At 56.8% G+C, this 17,540-nt stretch overlaps 8 protein-coding genes across 8 annotated transcripts; 3 read left to right on the forward strand and 5 right to left on the reverse strand.

Moving 5' to 3' along the window:
- Positions 1-741: 741 nt before the first annotated feature.
- Positions 742-1,006, forward strand: BDV59DRAFT_204502 (uncharacterized protein; the record flags this gene model as incomplete). The annotated part of the gene is made up of 2 exons (XM_073694477.1): positions 742-819; positions 878-1,006. 2 exons carry the CDS (start codon positions 742-744, stop codon positions 1,004-1,006), a joined length of 207 nt encoding a protein of 68 aa, XP_073545090.1.
- Positions 1,007-1,552: 546 nt separating this feature from the next.
- On the reverse strand, positions 1,553-3,001 carry BDV59DRAFT_204503 (putative RNA 3'-terminal phosphate cyclase; the record flags this gene model as incomplete). Its single annotated transcript, XM_073694478.1, has 1 exon — positions 1,553-3,001. The coding sequence occupies one exon, from the start codon at positions 2,999-3,001 to the stop codon at positions 1,553-1,555; it is 1,449 nt and encodes a 482-aa protein (XP_073545091.1).
- Positions 3,002-3,229: 228 nt separating this feature from the next.
- On the forward strand, positions 3,230-6,074 carry BDV59DRAFT_96460 (uncharacterized protein). The gene has a single exon (XM_073697409.1). It carries the CDS (start codon positions 3,381-3,383, stop codon positions 5,904-5,906), a length of 2,526 nt encoding a protein of 841 aa, XP_073545092.1. The 5' UTR covers positions 3,230-3,380; the 3' UTR covers positions 5,907-6,074.
- On the reverse strand, positions 6,075-7,989 carry BDV59DRAFT_96459 (uncharacterized protein). Its single transcript, XM_073697408.1, has 4 exons — positions 7,762-7,989; positions 7,386-7,703; positions 7,199-7,315; positions 6,075-7,137 (listed from the first exon to the last, which is right to left on the reverse strand). The coding sequence occupies exons 1-4, from the start codon at positions 7,870-7,872 to the stop codon at positions 6,244-6,246; spliced, it is 1,440 nt and encodes a 479-aa protein (XP_073545093.1). The 5' UTR covers positions 7,873-7,989; the 3' UTR covers positions 6,075-6,243.
- Positions 7,990-8,770: 781 nt separating this feature from the next.
- On the forward strand, positions 8,771-10,205 carry BDV59DRAFT_96504 (uncharacterized protein). Its single transcript, XM_073697410.1, has 2 exons — positions 8,771-9,897; positions 9,943-10,205. Exons 1-2 carry the CDS (start codon positions 8,914-8,916, stop codon positions 9,949-9,951), a joined length of 993 nt encoding a protein of 330 aa, XP_073545094.1. The 5' UTR covers positions 8,771-8,913; the 3' UTR covers positions 9,952-10,205.
- A 193-nt stretch (positions 10,206-10,398) lies between these two features.
- On the reverse strand, positions 10,399-11,457 carry BDV59DRAFT_204507 (class I SAM-dependent methyltransferase; the record flags this gene model as incomplete). Its single annotated transcript, XM_073694479.1, has 3 exons — positions 10,399-11,096; positions 11,167-11,283; positions 11,373-11,457. The coding sequence occupies 3 exons, from the start codon at positions 11,455-11,457 to the stop codon at positions 10,399-10,401; spliced, it is 900 nt and encodes a 299-aa protein (XP_073545095.1).
- A 191-nt stretch (positions 11,458-11,648) lies between these two features.
- Positions 11,649-12,088, reverse strand: BDV59DRAFT_96524 (uncharacterized protein). The gene has a single exon (XM_073697412.1). It carries the CDS (start codon positions 11,937-11,939, stop codon positions 11,685-11,687), a length of 255 nt encoding a protein of 84 aa, XP_073545096.1. The 5' UTR covers positions 11,940-12,088; the 3' UTR covers positions 11,649-11,684.
- Positions 12,047-17,200, reverse strand: BDV59DRAFT_96531 (putative nuclear migration protein (ApsA)). The gene is made up of 2 exons (XM_073697413.1): positions 12,291-17,200; positions 12,047-12,231 (listed from the first exon to the last, which is right to left on the reverse strand). Exons 1-2 carry the CDS (start codon positions 16,951-16,953, stop codon positions 12,155-12,157), a joined length of 4,740 nt encoding a protein of 1,579 aa, XP_073545097.1. The 5' UTR covers positions 16,954-17,200; the 3' UTR covers positions 12,047-12,154.
- Between the last annotated feature and the right edge of the window lie 340 nt (positions 17,201-17,540).

Below are 17,540 nucleotides of genomic sequence, written 5' to 3' on the forward strand. Positions count from 1 at the left end.
TATTTTCTTACTATGGTTTCATTATAATAGGAATAATAAGATCACTCGGGGAATATAAATCCACGGACCCCCAGCCATGCAGTGATCCCTTCCTGTCCTTGGGAACATACATCTACAGAACTCAACTCACCCCAAGCTACTTATCGACTGCTCAGATTTCCCTTCCATTCCTCCCTCCCTTCCTCCCGCCGGCTGCTCCTCTTCCCCTGCCTGGGAAATTAGATCGTCCTTCGTGGCGCAGCAACCCGTCTGTTGGCGCTAGTCCACCACCGGCCTCTCCTTAGTGTCTCTGCCTGCAGAACAAACGGTCGCCCCCCCGATCTTGACGTAATAGCGGTGTGGCTGATTCAAAGAATTATTACCTGGATTCCTTCGATCATCCCCAATTCCTCAACCGTCTCAGAATTTTCGGTTTAGGGGGCAATCTTTTTCGAAAAAGGGGTTGAAATATTCTTGTTTCGGCTTTGACCTCCTATACCCCTTTTGGGAAATCCTCCAGATTCCGACAGAGTTTCAGCCCTGTACGAAGGATCGAGCAGAGAGAGCGCGCGAGAGAGAAAAGAAAAAAAGGGTGCTCCCTTGAAGGGACTCGGCAATCGACTTGTTTCAATTCATTCATCGATCCGATCCTGGTGATTTGAACCTCTTTCTTCTGACACGGTTTGGAAGACGGCATTTGATATCCAACCCTATCGCTGGTCAACCCTCAATCACTGCAGTTAAGGTCCAAAGCAAGCTACCATGTTCTCCTGTGCCAATTATCCTCGTGGCTGCCGCGGTCGTGTGAACACCGAAGGAGGCAAATGCTCCGACTGCGTGGTAAGCGTTCATCCGATGCTTTTCCAGACCTCGTACATACTGACAAACTCTCTCCCAGCAATTGAAGCTCCGTCGTCCTCTCTCTGCCTCTCCCTTTGCCCAACCACGCGACTACCGCAGAGCCCTACCCTCGGAGATCCTGAACGATTCGCCGTATAAGGCCAACGGCTCCCGGGAGCTGCTCTAAAGCTCACATGTCCCAGAACGGAACAGGCACATCCTCGACGGCCCTGCTGGCTGGGGCCCTCGCCGGCTGTCCACCTTTCCATTCGGTTTTCACCATTTAACCACCTATTTCGATGCGATGCATGGCTTGGAGTTGCTCAATCACCATCGTGTTCTCCTTCTCACTGTTATTCCTCCCTCCGGCCTGATCGATCACTTGATTTCCTTTGTCTACACATGCATCATATATTGGGAGGCTCAGCATGTCTGATTTTTCTGTTTCCTCTTTCCGTCTCACGATTGGTTTTGCTGGTTGGTTGTGGCTGGGCTTGACTTGGCCTCGGAACGTCGACGACAACAAAAGTTCCTTGCTGGGAGGCCATATCGATAGAGCGCAATCATGACTCTGCTGCAGGATGGCGGGTAAGGCGCCGGTGGATCTCTTATCTCTCGTTTGCTTTGGCTTGTGGATTATGTATGGGTTATTATTTTGTCTGAAGGACCGGTTGTTCTCATACCCATTTTCTTCAACCGGGTGTATGATTTACTGTGTTAATCTCTATTATTCTTATCCATGAACGTTCGCTCCTGAATGCTGCTGCAGAATCTCTTCGCAGACCCATTGCGCAGTTCTTGTATGCAGACTCCAATACCGCTCGTCTTCCTTATCGACCGATTGCCTCTCCTGTGCTCTTCCCAGTGCTTCAAAGATCACCATCTGGTCTCGCAGATGCTCGTCTACGCAGGGCTGACGTCCTCCTACGCCGTCCAAGGTAGACCCTTGCAGCCGGGGGTCGTATAATTCCTGGAGGAATCCAGCCACGCAATCCTTCGCGAGTTCTCTGGCTGCCACAACCATCGCCCCGGCCGCGTGGCGGTCTTCCCCCCTGCTCTGCCGTCCACGCCGCTCCGCTTTAGCGCCGCAATACAGAGCATCATGTCCAACCCTGAACCCGGTTGAGGTATGTGCCACAATTAAGACGTACAGATGCGAGAAGTGGCCAGTGGCTTCCGTGGTGTGGACCCGAATAGGCACGTCGTCGGTCTCCTCGCCGTCACCATTCCCGGCAATTGGAGATCCCTGTCCATGAAAAATCCCTCGCGGGAGTCTTCTCAGCCCCCTGCGAAGCTGAATGAGCATCTCTTGTTCGACGCATTGGCGAATCGAACCAGTGTCATCGCAGCGATCGCTTCCCCAGTCTGGGCCGCGCCGCCGTCCTCCAGCATTAACCCTGCCATTCCCCCTCTGCCCCCGCCATCTTGCGGGAGGCGCCTCATCCGGCGCCAGGACGGTGACATCAATCTGCGTGACCGATCCCCGGCGATATTGCGCCAGGCCAATGGGCGGGAACTGGGAGATTAAGCCGTCGTCGTCGTCGTCGTCGTCGTCGTTGTCGTTGTCGTTGCTGCTGCTGTCGCGTCGACGCAACGGATCCACCCGTATCGTCACCTTGCCCAGGCTAACCGGCCCCGTCGCCCATCCTCGACGGTCCAGACAGACCGTGAGAGGAGGTAATCCGAGCCGCGCCAGATTGGGGACTAGCACCTGTGCCACGTAATCGAATGACGGAGAACACGACACGTTGGTCCCGCCGGTGATGGTGAGCGTGATCGGGTCCGTCTCCCCCGCGTGTAAAAGATAGGGATATAGGGCCTGGAAGACGAGGAACACAGACCCCGCCGTGGTCTGTTGGATATCGACATGAGACCTGACCGCAACGCGACTACTACAAGGCTGAGGATGAAAGGTCAGCGTCGAGGAGCCCAGTTCGGCCCCCGACACAGAGGCGCCGGTAAGCTCCGCGAGAAACTTGATCGCGGCGAGGTGGGAGCCTTTGAGACCCTTTTTGCCGCGTCGATTGCCTCGGACATGATTGATCTGGATGGACTGCCCGGTCAGCGCCGACAGTGCGATAGCGATGCGAACCAGCTGCCCGCCGCCTTCCAGCATTCGGCCATCCAGTTGGATAGGCTTTGGAGGCGTTGATCCCTGAGTGCCGGATGGGTCTCGAGTCATGATGTCTTGTCTGTCTGGCTTCTGCTGCTTGTCACAATAGCTCTGCAACTGGCGACGGCCTGCTTTTGGCCTGTTCATGCCTCTGGTGCATGAGTGGATGCCTGACTCAGGCGTGATTGTATACGAGGTGACTCAATGCACAGCCACAATCATCGTAGACGGTCGAACTTCCGTCAGGACTCATCCTGCCTGGATACATCCTGCCAGAACAGTTTCATCAGAGGCACGGAGGAGGCTCCTTCCTTCCTCCAGCCGCCTGCCATGGCGACGTTAACATGGAAATCGCCTCCATGGCGCCGTCGCTTCTCTCCATCACATCCATCCACCAGAGCATACTCATCTTCCATCAGGTCTATCGCTGAGTATCCACACGCCCGACATGGCTTCGCCAGCGTCTTACAATGGAAAAGGACATTTGCGCAGAAGCATGTCCACCCGCACGATCCGTCGACGTTCTCGCACTCATCGCAGTTCCCTCTACTCAGAATCTTTTGTCGTGGACGACACGAAGCACCAGGCCACTCTGGCGGCGTCTTTAGCCATGCAACGTTCTGCTGAGAGGTCCTCCATGGATTCCAAACGCTCGTACGATTCCTTGGGCGGTCCTAGCACCATGGCCGTCCCCAGGAGATACCACCGCTCCATCCACACCGAGGATTCAGGGCACTGTCCCCCTTCTTGCGCTTCTACCGAACGTGATCTCGAATCCCAAGACGGAAACCATATTTCGCTGGCAGCTCTTCCGGCGATCGACGAGTTCGGCAGTCTCGATGGCCGGAATGCGTCTCTGCCTTCCTCTTATCGAAGGCTTCGCAAGTCGCGATCCATGTTTGCACCCAGACAGCACTTGTCGCATACTGCCTACGCATGTCCAGAAGATGTGAGCGAGAAGCAGCCCACGACGCCTCTCTCGCAAGGAACCTTGAGACGTTCTTTGTCCTTTTTCAGAGGAAACCCTCAACCTTCCCATTCCATTCGACATGCGAAGAGTCATGAGGCTGCGATAGAGCTGGCTCGTTCCCAGTTCAACCAGAGCGACTTGGACTCTTACGGTCGGAGTCGACAGTCCTCTCTATCCACGTTGAGACCCAAACGGGAGTACAGACCATTTCGAAGAACCTTTCGCACCATCAGTGCTTCCGCTGTTGATCCGTACAATACGCCCCTATCGGCGGAGCACTATCGGGCCACTCCGTCCTTTGGAAGAGCCCGATCTTTCTCTTCATCCATCAAAAGAGGAATCAAGCGTGTCTTAGGATGGTCGAAGCCGCCGTGCGACCCAGCACAGGTCCAAACATCGCCATGCCAGTCACTTGGTCAGGAGAACCATCCAACGGGAGGTATGGATCACAGAACGGAACTAGGCAGCGAGACAGAGACAACATCGTTACAGTCGGCACGGCGTAAGCAGAGTTTTGAAAGCCTTGCGACTTCCTCTTCTCGTGTCACCAGCTGGGCCGACTCGACGGTCGCAAATACCGTCACTGAGCGCAGGCCTGGAGACCGGGGCCAGTTATCCATCATCCATGAGCGAACGGCCTCAAATCAGAGCGTTTTTCATTCGATATCAAATGGCTACCTCCAGCGAAATCTTCCGTCCACTCCCAGTCCATCGAAACGCTCCCCCCATATCGACAGCCAAAGCCTGTACACTGCCTTGATGCGAAAGATTGGTGGCTCTAGCAGGCACGGGTCTGATGATGAGGTTGTATTCGGTCGTGTCAAGGAACATTATGTCAATCCTACCCGTGCACGGTCTGCGTATCCCCTCAGTAGAGAACAGTCCATCCGCCCCGTTCCCAGTGATGAGTCTATCATTTCTAGAGGATCATTCGCAACAGCCCTCGGCAGCATAGTGACGCCTCGGGGCCCGCATGCAATGTTCGAGAACAGAAGGTTCCGCAGTGATGCTAGAAGCATCATCTTTGCCACACCGGAAGGTCTAGGGCCCTTGTCCGAGACTTCGAGCGTCTATTCACGATCAACAAGTGGCAACTCACCGTCTGCAAAAGAGAGGAACCCCCACATGGACCGTCAGATGTCAGACGACGAGCCCGGTGTGGCCACAATCTTTGAGAGTAAGAGGACGACTTACAGTTCTCCGAATCGAGCTTCCCGCTCTCCATGCGATGCACAAATTCGTCCCAGTGTTGACTGGAAACAGTGGATGAACACGCAAATGCAGAGAATTGACAAAGGGATTACTGTGCGCGACCACTACAGAGAAGAGGCCCAGATCCATACGGAGGAGCCAGATCTCTCCCATCCTACCCAACATTCTTCCGAGTCTCACGTCAAGGAGAAAAATGGGTCTGCTCACACGCCTCTTTGCGAGGAAGCCCTTCCTAGAAAAGCGACCAACAATAACTTCTCCCGACCTTTCAGTCGGGCTTGTAGCGTTCGCGCAATGCCCGTTACCCAGAAGGAACCTAAGGGCGAGGCTACTCTACCTTCAGCTTCAACTTCTCCCAGCTACGCTGGCCAGAACACCTTCTCCGTTAACCGCACACGTCCACGGAGCAACGCTATCACTTTCCCGCCAATCCAGTCCATACCGAGCAACCAACTTCCGGCTACTGAGTCGCCGACTCCGAAACGAACCCCTGGGGCTATGCATCCACGACAGACTGTGAACATGCGATATGGGACCCAGTTCACCAGAGTGTCCCCGGACGGCAAGGCCCTATCCCTTCGCTCCACGCGAAGCCACCGTGATATGACTAAACGAACGAATGAAAACGTCAAGACCGAGGACAGCCCGGGAGATTACAAGGACACCTATATCCAGTCTCAGAAGAACAACTCACCGATGTCCAGTAAGCGCATGGTGGAAATGTTTCTCGATAGCAGACGCCGGCAGATGCAGACTGAAGCACCCGGTGGTTTGGAAGATGCTTTCATCTGAACGGCGCAAGACGAAGATTGTTGCCTGTATATTCTTACATCCCATGTTTATTTTTGCTTTCTATCGATCCTTCCAACGGTTGGTATCTCATCTCATCCCGGCTGTCATTATTCTGGTTACACATCATAGCATGTCCCGTCATATGCGGCCTTACGAGCTGATATAGCAAGTCCACCAACCACTTCCCGGTGCGCAAAAGGACATTCTCTGTATTATTAATAATGCGATGTGGTTATGATTCATGCCCTCATAAACTACTAGCTGCACAACACCTATAGTTAAACAGCACCTAAAGTCAAGAGCAAAGTACCGTCCCGATCTGGTCTCTGCCCATAGTTCACTCCACATAATTTGCCGGGAAGCTGCCCTTGACACCATGCAACTCGCCTTCCCACCACTCGTCCGTGCTCTCCGTCTTCTTCACAACACGGATACGGTCCCCTTCCCGGAAGGCAAGGTCCCCGGGGCTCTCCCCGTCAAAGTCATACAGAGCCGTGACGAAGAGCGCATTGTTGCCAGCACGGGGCGGTGGCGGCGGCGGCGGCTTCTTCTTTCCAGCAACAGCAGCGAGCACACTATGTCCCGGGGAAACCGGTCTAGAGCCTCCAGATTGATGCTGCTGGGGCCGACTGAAGTAGTCTGTCCTCACTGCCGAGTCGTTCGGCGACGACGGGGTCTGGTACGTGTTTGGTACAGCGAGGGTAGACGGTGGGCCCGAGGGAGGGCCATTGAAACGCGGCTTCGTCTCGAACACGGGGGATGGTCGCGGGTCGGCGGCGGGTGATGGCTGGGAGACCTTCCGGGCGGGGGCGGTCGTCGACGCTTGCTGGGAGGGTGTGGAGGAGGCCTGGCCGCTGGAGCGACGGCGAAAGTTCAGCCCATTGGGCAAGTTCGGCAAGCGCCCGTTTGTGATGCCGCCGTTGCGCGGTTCCTCTCCGCCACCTTGGGATAGGCGGACAGTCTTGCCGTTGGCCAGACAGCCGAAGCTTTCGACTTCCTGCTGTACAGGCAGGTAGACGTGCTCCCATTCCTCGATGATTTGCTCCATGGGCGGGGCGGGGGAGGGAAACTGTTCCTGCTCGGAGTAGTTGAGGATCACGGTGTAGTAATGGCCCAGCATGGTGTTCTGGATCTGGATCTGGGCCGCGAGCAAGCGGGGGAGCAGGGAGAACACGGCGGCGATGAGCGGCGGCAGACTCTGTCGTAGGTGCTCGTCGGCAGCGTTGTATTCCTGATGTCGGTCAGAATATTCAGCCCGATTGTGATGGCAGTAAATTCTCCCACGCCCATACCTCAGTGGCTTTGGTCAGTTCGCCCTCGGCCTTGCTAAGAGCGACGTTATCGCGGTCCGAGCGTTTTGTCTTCTTCGCGTAGCTGTCCACGCGCGACTGGTAACGTTCATAGTCCAGCTGGAATCAGGAAAGAGGTATCAGCATTGTCGCTTCAGTTGGTGGGTGGGGCAGGCAGAGAGAGGCGTACTTTTCGATCGTCGCGCTTCTTGATGGTTTTCTTCAGCGGCGCGATGAATTCTCTTGCTTGGGAGGCCGGCTGGATCATGCGCTGGTCAACTGCCGTAAGCTCCTCGATGAGGTCTTTCCGCAATTCTTCGTATTCATCGTGAAGCTTGTTTGTGCGGACCATGGTGGTTTCAGGAGTCGGGGCCGGGTTATGCGAAGCAGACGAGTCTGCGGAGCCGACAATTGGGGAATAAAGCCCCTCGAACTCGCTCAGCATTCGACTCTGGTGAGAGAGAAGCGACGACCACGCATCACGCCAGGCACTCGTGGAATCGATAATCTTTCGTCAAGGGGGTAAGCTACTGGCTAAAATCAAAACAGGCGTGATTTCTACTCACTCTGCCCAATAATTTATCGGCATCATCGAAATCTTTCATGAGGATGGAAACCTGGCTGTCATCGGCGGACCGCTTCATGAATTTACCAAACTGTCGCTGCACGGACTGCATGGTGTAGATGGGCCCCTCAACGGGTCAAGAAGCTGGGAAAGACTGTGTGGGGAAAAGAAGGCCGACGCGGGAATTCAGACGGCCGAGGGAACATCAAGAGCGAAGCAATGCATCAGAATCGCCCCATGGGAAAAGGGGTTCGACAGACGGCAGAGGAAGGGCCAAGGGAAGAGAAGGAGAAGGGAGAAGGAACTGGGGAAAAAGAGAGAGAGCCTCATTCACCTCAAACAGCTGATGACGCAGCAACCTCAAGGGCTTCGCACTAGGCGTGTTTCATCCAATCTCTGGACCACCGCCACAGACACTATTTTTGTCATTCTGATCGTCGGCGGGGGAGGGTGTGAGGGGAGGGATCCTGGTGGATTGACCCATGTAGATCGTTACCCCGATGACCGGAGCATTTGTCAAACCCTGAATCTATTGTGTGGTGAGATTCGCAATGGAGTTGGCCAGGAAAAGGCCAAATGCCCAAGCTATACGGGATAATTCCTAGCGATTGTTGGCGGGTTTGGTAGTCGTCTTCAGGAACTGGAATGGCTTCCTGCATTGCTGACAGGTTCCATGGTCATTTCCTTCATGTAAAGCAAGGGCGCGTCAGGCTAGGCTCTCTGGTGGAGCCAACGAACGACATGCCATGAGCCGTGGAATCGTCCATGGTGGTTCTGCCAAGGCGTGAGCTTACACACGGCCTCATGGCAGGCTGAGGGACAGAACATACAGGGCCCTGTCATTCGATGGATTGAAATTGAAGCCATTCGGATTCGCAATGAGAAGAGTTGAATAGGAATGAAGAGGGTGAGAAAAGAGAAGAAGAAGATGCAGAAGAACAGAAACCCAATCGAGAAATCGAAGTATACCCACTAAACCGCGTTGGGGCGGCAGCCTCAGGCTCCCCACGCAACCCTGATTTTGCCGTCCGTCACCACCGGCGCCGTCACCTTCACACCTCAGCAGCCCACTCAAACAACCACCTCTTCATCTACCTCGCCCTCCGATGGTGCTCGGCCAGAGGGTCGCCCTTCCCGGCCCCTCGTCCTCTTCATGTCGACCCCGCGCGCTTCGCAACAGGCCTGGGCTGTCCCCGCGACCCAGAACACCGCGCCCGTGATTAAGTTCCGCTGTCTGTATACGCACGATCTACGTCGAAAGGCGAAACGCTGGCAAGATGGCTATCTGCGGTTCCACACGTTCAACAAACGCGTCATGGTCTACGATACCCCGGGGAACTTTATCGGTGATCTCCATTGGCGTCAGGACGCGCCGTTGGAAGACGGCGACGAGCTGGAATTGGACCGGGGCGTTTTGATCCAGGTGTGCGAGCCGATGGAGACCACCAAGACCGACATCTCGGCCATCTACAGTCACAAGAAGAGTCAGACCTCCCCGTCACAGACCCGGGACCAACCAACTCCCTCCCTTCGCCCGTCGACGCCCGTCCGGTCGTCGATATCGTCTCAGCCATCTCGCTCCCTCAATGACCTCCTCGGGATCAAGAAGACGGCACCAGTTGGAAAACTGGTCTCGCATTATGAAGAACACAATGGCACTAGATCTAATCAGAAAGACCAGCACACGGTGGAGCGGGCGCCGAAGCGCCAACGGGTAGAATCGTCAGAAAGGCCGCGCCAGCCGGATAGTCCTCGTTCAGATCACCAGCCGGAGCTCATCGACTTGTCGAATAGTACGACAACGGGAGGGCTTTCAAACGGCGTCACTCCTGTATTCGAAGGTAATGGAAATCTCGCAAGGGCCCGCGCAAAGTCTCCACGTCCGCGCAATGTTCCCCCGAAGACCGCCAATACCGTCGAAAAGAACATGGATGCCGTGAAGACTCCCTCAAACCCACCCGCCGAACCCTCCAGAAGCACTGAGCCGCCAATCTCGGCTGCTAAACCCCCACAAACCAGTCACTCTAACCCGCCAACCAACTCTCTTCGGTTATCGACTTCGAAACCGCGCAAGAAACTTATGTATCGAGAGCTATTACCCGGCCAGGCCTCAGCACGGAAACCACCCCCGCAGTCAGTATGTACTTTGCAAAGACTTCCAGCCTGAGACTAACCTCTATAGGGTCGTTGACCTGACCGACTGTGACCCAGCGCCGTCAACGGCGGACTACATGCCGTCCGCCTCGACCATGGTGGCTTTCGAAGAAGTAACCACGCGGCCCGAGTCTCTACAAAGCGCGCCTACGCTACCGCAGACCCTAACGGCAAGGTCATCAACGACTGTGCTGCGCAAAGCACACTCCGATCCCTCCCCGTTAGCCAACACCCGGCAGGTGCCCACGCGGCCGGAATCGTCCGACAGTTCCCCCAACGACGTAGGCAACGAGCAAGAGCAAGGACCATGGACATCTGAGGCACTAGATCTCTTTAGCTTCTGGCCGCCAGGCCGACCCAAACCTGAGCGAACATGATACCCGCAACTTCTCTACCTCCCACGCAAGCTTAGACCTAAATAAACAACCAAAACAACATGATACCCTAATCCACAAATGAAGCCCATCCAACATCGTAACCAAAATCATCCCCTCTTAACCAACACCCCCGAGACATACGGCAATGGCGACCGCCCAAACCACCGGTCAACCTCCACCTCCTCCCACCCGCCATCCGCCGCCGCCGCCGCCCGCAGCGCCGCCTCCGTATCGCGGTTCAAGCAGCAATCCCCGACGAACCAGCTCCACCCCAGCCACCCATACACCGCCTGCATCACGCGCGCCACCAACGACCCCTTCGGCGTTCGCCACGGGTTCACCACATGCTCGACGACGAGGAGCCGCCCACCCGGCCGCAGCAGGCCGTACAGCTCGGCCACGGTGCGGCGCATGTCCGGGACGGAGCACAGGACGCGCACGCACACGATCGTGTCGAAGACCCCGGACCCGGACCCGGCGACCGACAGCCCCCGCGCCTCCAGCGCAGGCACCAGCTCCGCCGCCACCACGCTGGTTGGCACGATGTGGTACTTGTCCGCGAGGCCCTCGGCCTCGGCGCGCGCGCGCAGCTCCGCGTGCAGCCCCGCGCACGGCTCCGCGCCGTAGATCGCCTTGATGGCCGGCGACCGGAGCAGCGGCATCTGCGTGCCCGTGCCGGGCCCGACGTCGAGGACGACCCCCGACGCGCGCGCCAGAATCGGCGGGATGAGATCCGACGAGCATTGGATCTGACCGCTTGCGGGGGCGTCCGCGACGGGTGGTGGTGGCCCGTCTGCGCGGGTCGCTGTGGTTGGGTTAGATTGGGGACTGGGCTCTTTCTTGTAGTAGGGAAGTGCCGGGGGGGGTAAACTCACTGCTGAAGGCTACCCAGAATCGGCCAAAGGCTTCATCGCGCAGCTTGCTTGTTTGCAGGAGCGGCGCAAGCAGTTGTCTGCGTTGGAACACCGTCTCGAAGTTGACTCGGGCGTAGTCTGATAGAGTCAGTCATCCGTGTGTACACTGCCGTGTATGGTTCGCTCCAAGAGGCGAAATAATGGGGTAATGAAGGACGGGATCATACAGCTCATGGCCCAAAAGAGGAGCATGCCTGGCTCAACGAGGGACTGGACCCATTCTTTGGTTGAAGGCTCCGATGATGCAGCCATGGCTGTATGGTCGCGTAATTACGGAGACGTAATGCAAGGACGGAGTCTACAGCACAGCTTGGTGGTGTGGAATGTATGGGTGTATGAATGGGGATGGATAGATTCGAGGTCCGAATACAGATCCCTCATGCGGGGACTGACTAATCAACCCTACTGTTCAATAACTAGAAACCCCTCACGGACAGACTACAGGCAGAATGACCTCAATAAGCTATTCTGGATCAGTATCACTGGATCCTATAATCTCCACGGCATGGGTTCCCTCCATCATTGCAGCTCAAAACGCAATACAAAGTACAGTGATTCAACTGGCGTAGATATCCACACAGTGAACAATAGTAGAGTAACATGCCCCAGCCGGAGTGAATGAACAACCTAAATGGTACGATGTATGCCAGGCCGACGGTAATATCAACAAAGGAAATCAAATAGAGAAAAATCATGTAGAAATATCGCAAATGAATGACTTGGGGAAAGCCCATGCACCAGAGAGGAGAGGATTTCCGAACGAAAGCAGAAGTCCCAAAACACGTAGTATTCGCGTGCCAGAACGCCGGATAGCAAGGTCGGGCTGAACAAGCTAACTCCAAATGAGAGCGGCCAAGGCAGTGGAAACCAATAAATGCTAACTCGCACGCTCGTCAAACTCGCAATGCTTCAAGTACAATGGAAGGTAAGGCAACAGACTGGTCTCCGATCAATGGTGGGAGTGGATTCGGTTGACACGGGGACTGTATCGGCTTGTTCGTGCGAGTGAACTCACATCGTGCTTGCCTAAGGTCAGGGATTAGCCAGCCGGTCATTGCAGAGCGTTCCACAGCCGGTATACATACCATCGCAGCAGGCGCGGACATTCTCGAGTCTGTCCGCCTCCTGTTCTTGTCTCTCCATCATTTGTCGGAGATCCTCTTCGCTTTGTTGATCATGAATACTCCCATCGTGGAGACTAGGGGAAGCGTAACCCGGTCCCTTTCGGCCAAACGAACCCTTGATGGTGGTATTCAGGATCGTACTGAGCCGAGATGAGGAGCTGCGCCGAGAGTAATTCGACGGCGTAGCACTCAGTGCAGGGGAGACCCGGCCGGGCGTCGCACTGTGACGCACGGACAAGGCGGATCCCGCACGTTGTTTGGGCCAGTTTCTAGCGGTCCGACTTTGCGAAGAGGAGATCGACATGCGGGCTGCCTGACGAGAGCGGGACCGGAATCCTGGGTTGAACTCATCGATATCGTCCAACGTAACGTTGCCATCCTCCTCTTCTCCATTCTCAGAGTTCCGGAGTAAGAGGTACGACAAAGCATTGAACCACGTCTCGTGTCTCTGACTGGTGGTAGCGGTAAACCGAACCCGACGGCCAGGACTCACTACCTCCAGGCTCCGACAGTGAAGACCTGGAGGGTAGGGGTTGTCGTCGGCCACAACTCGAATCGCTTCGATTGGCACGCTCTTCGTTTTCAGCTCACTCTTGCCGGCAGTCTGGGGATCTTGCGCGCTCCAGTACAGCGTCCGCGTGTACGGATGGACCCAGAAGTATCGGCGGTGTCTCGTGTTAGACATGTCGCCTGACACCGTCTTGCGCGTATACTTCCAAAGGAATTCACCAATCATCGTCTGCGTGATGGCTTGGATCATCCGGGGGTCGGTACCCGCAGCGTATCCGTGGGCCATGGCGGCTTGGTTTGCGTTGATGTTAAACCGTTCGTCAAGCTCGGAAGCGAATGAGGAAACGGAAGAACGCCGTGATACCTGGCTTTCGCGTCTGACCTTGACTCGCGAGGTCGTACTCTTCGCTGAGCTTACCTGCGCTATCGACTCATTCGGCGTGCGCGGCCGCTGGGCAGCATTTGTACGATAGGCAGAGGCCGGGGCAAGGGGAGGACCCATCACGCTAGGAGAGGCCGGGCGTTGCTCCATTGACCTCTTCTCAGCAGCCATGATGATCTCCTTGTGATCAGGTGGCAACGGGGGGTGGCTTTGAATGCTAGACGTCTGGCTAGCAGCGCTGCCAGGTCGCTTATGAAGAGAGGTCGTGGATGATTGATGGGACGGACGCGTCCGCGCCTTGGGCGTAGCAAATGGCGAGCTACTGAGCTCCTTAGCCCGGTCGCTGTCAGGCGGTGACAGAGGACGAGAAGAGACTCGGTCCATCAGGATCTGGTCGATTTGCTTGGACGACAGAATAGTCTGTGCTCCATGGTCGGACTGCGTAGAGGACTGGCGTCTGGTATGTCGTGGGATGGCATTGCCAGAGATAGCACTCAGGGGGAGAGCTGTTCCCCTCTTCTCGGGCTCCTCCTCGCGTTCGTTTGGTTCGTCTTCCGCCACCACGAGCGAAGGTACATCTGGAGTTGCCTTATCGGTTGCAGTAGCTCGAGACTGAGCAGGCGGGACGTTCTCTTCGGAAGGCACGAGCATGTGCGCTGGCACTGGCACTGGCACTGGCACAGGGCCCGTCGCGGACGTAGTCTTCACAGGCAGGGTCTCCACGGAGCGGATGGTAGACAGGGAAAGCTCCGATGCAATCGACCGAGGGGATTCTTGCGGTTGCGGTGCAACTGGCTCGGTGCATTCTGGGGAGATGAGTGTAACAGTCAGGTCAGGAACCTGAGGTTCGTTTACTACAGGGTCTACAACCACGGTAGGCTCCGGCTCCGGCTGCCGTTCTGGCAGCATCGGCGCGACAGGCTCTGTCTGCTCAGACGAGATAAGGGAAACCGTCAGCTCCAAGACGTCTGTACTCGTGCCATGCTCGGCGACAGAGACAGGAGGTGCCGGCTCAGGGAATCTTGCAATCACGGGCGAAGTCTGCTCAGAGGTGATTGCTGAGAAAGCCATGTCTGGCACATACTTCGGTTCCGGTTCGGGCTGCTTGGCAGTAACTGGCTCCGTTTGCTGCGAGGAGATATCCGACAAGGTCATCTCCACAGGTTCGGGAGTGGGGAGTTCGACCGGGGCAGTGGTGCCTCCAACAAAGTACGATGTGCTCAGTTCAGGAAGCTTCGGCGACAGTGGCGACGTCTCCTGGGACGAGATCTCCGAAACATCAAGCTCGGGGCGGTAAACAGCCGCATCGGTGGCTTCAGAAGCGTGCTGATCCCAAGCCATCTTCGGGGGCGTGGGGACGAAAGCAACATGCTCGTCGTTCGATTCGGGAGCTGCCTTGAGGGGCGTCCACTGAGTGGCAGAATGAACCACTTGAGGAGATTCGTTTGTCTCAACGCCCATGTCTGCATACACAGGGGTGGCCTTTGTCGGTGTCGCAGGGACGCTGGAGTCCTCAGTAGCGACTCCACCAGCCTTGGGAGCCACAGGCTCCCAAGGATCAGTCATCACACCAGAGTCAACCATGGCAGGCTTGGGGGTACCCAAACTGATCTCGGACGGTCTCCTCGAGTCGGACATCGGAGCCATACGCGGAGTCGAAGCCTGGGAAACAGTATCTTGCTGCATCGGCGGACCAAACTCCTCCTCTCCATCGCCGCCTTCCAGTTCTGCGAGCTCCGCAAACAAGCTCTGGCCTTCCGAGGCCGTAGGTGCTTGTGTAAAGCTTGTCGCGGGCGATTGACGTGCACTGGATGGTCGACTTCCATATGCCATGGGGGCTTCTCCGGAGGGGCGAATCCTTCGCATCACGCTTCTCTTCTTGTGGAGTCTGAACCGAGGAGTAGAATTCTGACTGGGGGACTGGAATCCGCCATCCTCACTGTCATCCTCATCCGCCGACGTGGATGCCGTGCTCTGGAAGGAGTTGCGGTTACGGGCCTTGGCTAGAGTCAGGGACGACACTCGGCCGCGAGGGGTGGTTTGGACACGGTCTTCAGTTTCGGTGAGATCGTCGGAATCGGTGCTGTCGTCGGCCATGCTTTCGATGCCCGTCTGGAACGCCTCGCTCTCTGTTGCGGTTTCGCGTTCGTTGGCGGTCTCAAAGGCATCGTCGGCCTCCGTGGCGGTATGGTATGCATCGCTAGGTTCATCCGAAGACTGGACTTCAGGGTGGCCTCGAGACGATTGGCGCGCTGCCTTGTGCGATGGGCTTCCTTCCCCAGCATTGTCTTCCCAGTCCGTATCATGGACCTCAACCTCGGTCCGGCCCTTGCGGCCCGCACCCAAAAGATCGGGTCGTGCGAGCTTCCGGAGGGAATCCGACTTGGTCTTCTGGCGCTTGTTCGATGGCCCGGCGGGGGCGGCGGCTTCACGACGACGTTGCTCCACCTCATCACGAGCCTCCTGCAGCATGCGCTTGAGTTCGATCTTCTCTGTCTTCTCGCGATGGATGGTGCTCTTCAGGTTCTGGATCATCCGGTGGGCATGACCGAGCGAGCTCCGAAGCGTCTCCGTCTCCAGATGGTTGTGGCGCGGCGTGAACTTGTTGGGGGACGGCGGTGGGGAGTTCTCCGGCGTGACTTGATCCTGCTCATCCGAGTCATTGTCGAGGGACACTTCGCGAGTCGACTCGTGCTGGTGCTGCCGAAGCCGCATAGCCACGGCCTTCGCTAGCTCTTGGTTCTGCGAGTTCAACTCCTCCAGCTTCTGCTGGAGCGCAAGCTTCTCGGCGTCTCCTGCGTTCAGGTTCCTCCGCAAGAGATGGATTTCGGCGTCGTTGGCTTTCTGGGCCGCCGTATGATCCTCGATGAGTTTGGCGTTTGTCTGTTTCAGATCCTCCAACTCCCTCTCCACGGCGTTCTTCTCCGATGTGACCGACGCCAGATGGCTGTTGATCCGGCCTTCGCGGTCGGCGGCGTCCTTCACTGTAGCCATCAACTCATGCGTCCGCGTCTCCAACGCCCAGTTCTCATCCTTGTAGCGCTCCTCGCTCTCATCCAACACGCGGATGCGCTGCGCGTAGCCCTCGGCCTCCAGCTCCAACCGCGACTTCTCCAGATTGACGGTCTTCAGGGCCTCTTCTCGTTCGGCCAGGAGCGCCTGCAATTGGCGCACCTGGGCCAGAAGGGAGGTGGAGATCTCGGTCGCGAACTCGATATCGTGGACTCGGCTGGAAGGCTGGTTTCTCTGCTTCCGCGAGGGGACACTGACTTTGCTGGGCGAGTTGGTGGCCTGGCCGGCGAAGAATACGGAGGCCAGGGGGGATTTGGGATCGAGGGACGGGGTGCCCAGGTGAGCGTCGTCACCGGCGAGGCGCTTCGGGGCGAGAAAGGCGCGGGCGGTCTCGCGACCGATCTCATTGTACTCCTGCTCCAGATCGGCGAGCTTGCGACGCAGCTCGGGGCCGATCTGGCCGTCCTCCTGCTGCTGTTCGACCTCCTTGAGCTTCTCCTCGAGCGACTTCTGCTGTTCAATCAGGGCGGTGCCCAACTTGGAGGCCTCCTCGAGGCGGCGCTCGGTCTCGGCGAGGTGAGCCTCGAGGGCGCGCTTCGCCTGGGCGGGGGAGGAGGCATCGAGGCTGAAGAGTTGGGTATCGAAGGAGGAAAGCTTGGGGGCGTCCCGAGGGGTGGCGAGCCCCTCGGCCGGGTTGGAAACGAAAGGATCATCCATCATGGGTTCACGGGTGGGTGTTCCCGGGTTGGAGAGAGGTAGATTGGCGTTGCGAACCTACGGAGTCGATCCTTGAGCGCGCGTTTTCAGACCACGACCATCCTCCGATGCGCCTCTGACAGTAGGGGGAGCCGACCAGCGACGGTGGTGGGGGGATGGGGTTGACTGATTCGACTGAAGCGGGGATGCGAAGGCGATTTCAGCTGGGAAGGAATGCGCGATGGTCGGTCGGGGGGATGGAGGGACTAAAGACTGATCGAGGGTGGATGGGAGCAGTAGAGCCGAGAGGAGTGAAGAACCGATGAGATCGGGTGAGTCACGGACGAGAGGGGGCGGGGATGGTGGAGCAGAAGTTCGAGGTGAAGATGAAGTGGACGTTGACGTTGTTGGTGTTGTTGTTGTGGTTTGACTAAGAGGGGAAAGGCCGAGATCCCGCTGGACTGAGAACAACTCGGTCAACGCGTTGTGGTTGTAACGGGAGTGACAGAGTGACAGCTGGAGGAACCTGGTACCTCGAGAGGAAGACAAGGTCAATTAAACCGGCTGTGATTGTTGAATTGGAATTAAGAATAATTAGAGTAAAGAGAGAA

This window comes from Aspergillus ambiguus (genome assembly GCF_047715705.1).
Source record: "Aspergillus ambiguus strain CBS 117.58 unplaced genomic scaffold BDV59scaffold_33, whole genome shotgun sequence".
Lineage (NCBI taxonomy): Eukaryota > Fungi > Ascomycota > Eurotiomycetes > Eurotiales > Aspergillaceae > Aspergillus > Aspergillus ambiguus.

Bases quoted from the DNA above. Each gene is read 5' to 3' on its own strand.
- BDV59DRAFT_96459 (XM_073697408.1), bottom strand. From the start codon at position 7,872: ATGCAGTCCGTGCAGCGACAGTTTGGTAAATTCATGAAGCGGTCCGCC. The intron at 7,704-7,761 runs GTGAGTAGAAAT...CCTTGACGAAAG, and splicing joins CCGATAAATTATTGGGCAGA to ATTATCGATTCCACGAGTGC. The intron at 7,316-7,385 runs GTACGCCTCTCT...TCCTGATTCCAG, and splicing joins AGAAGCGCGACGATCGAAAA to CTGGACTATGAACGTTACCA.
- BDV59DRAFT_96460 (XM_073697409.1), top strand. From the start codon at position 3,381: ATGGCTTCGCCAGCGTCTTACAATGGAAAAGGACATTTGCGCAGAAGC.
- BDV59DRAFT_96531 (XM_073697413.1), bottom strand. From the start codon at position 16,953: ATGATGGATGATCCTTTCGTTTCCAACCCGGCCGAGGGGCTCGCCACC. The intron at 12,232-12,290 runs GTATGTATACCG...CCCTGACCTTAG, and splicing joins TGTCCGCGCCTGCTGCGATG to GCAAGCACGATGTGAGTTCA.
- BDV59DRAFT_96504 (XM_073697410.1), top strand. From the start codon at position 8,914: ATGTCGACCCCGCGCGCTTCGCAACAGGCCTGGGCTGTCCCCGCGACC.
- BDV59DRAFT_96524 (XM_073697412.1), bottom strand. From the start codon at position 11,939: ATGGGCTTTCCCCAAGTCATTCATTTGCGATATTTCTACATGATTTTT.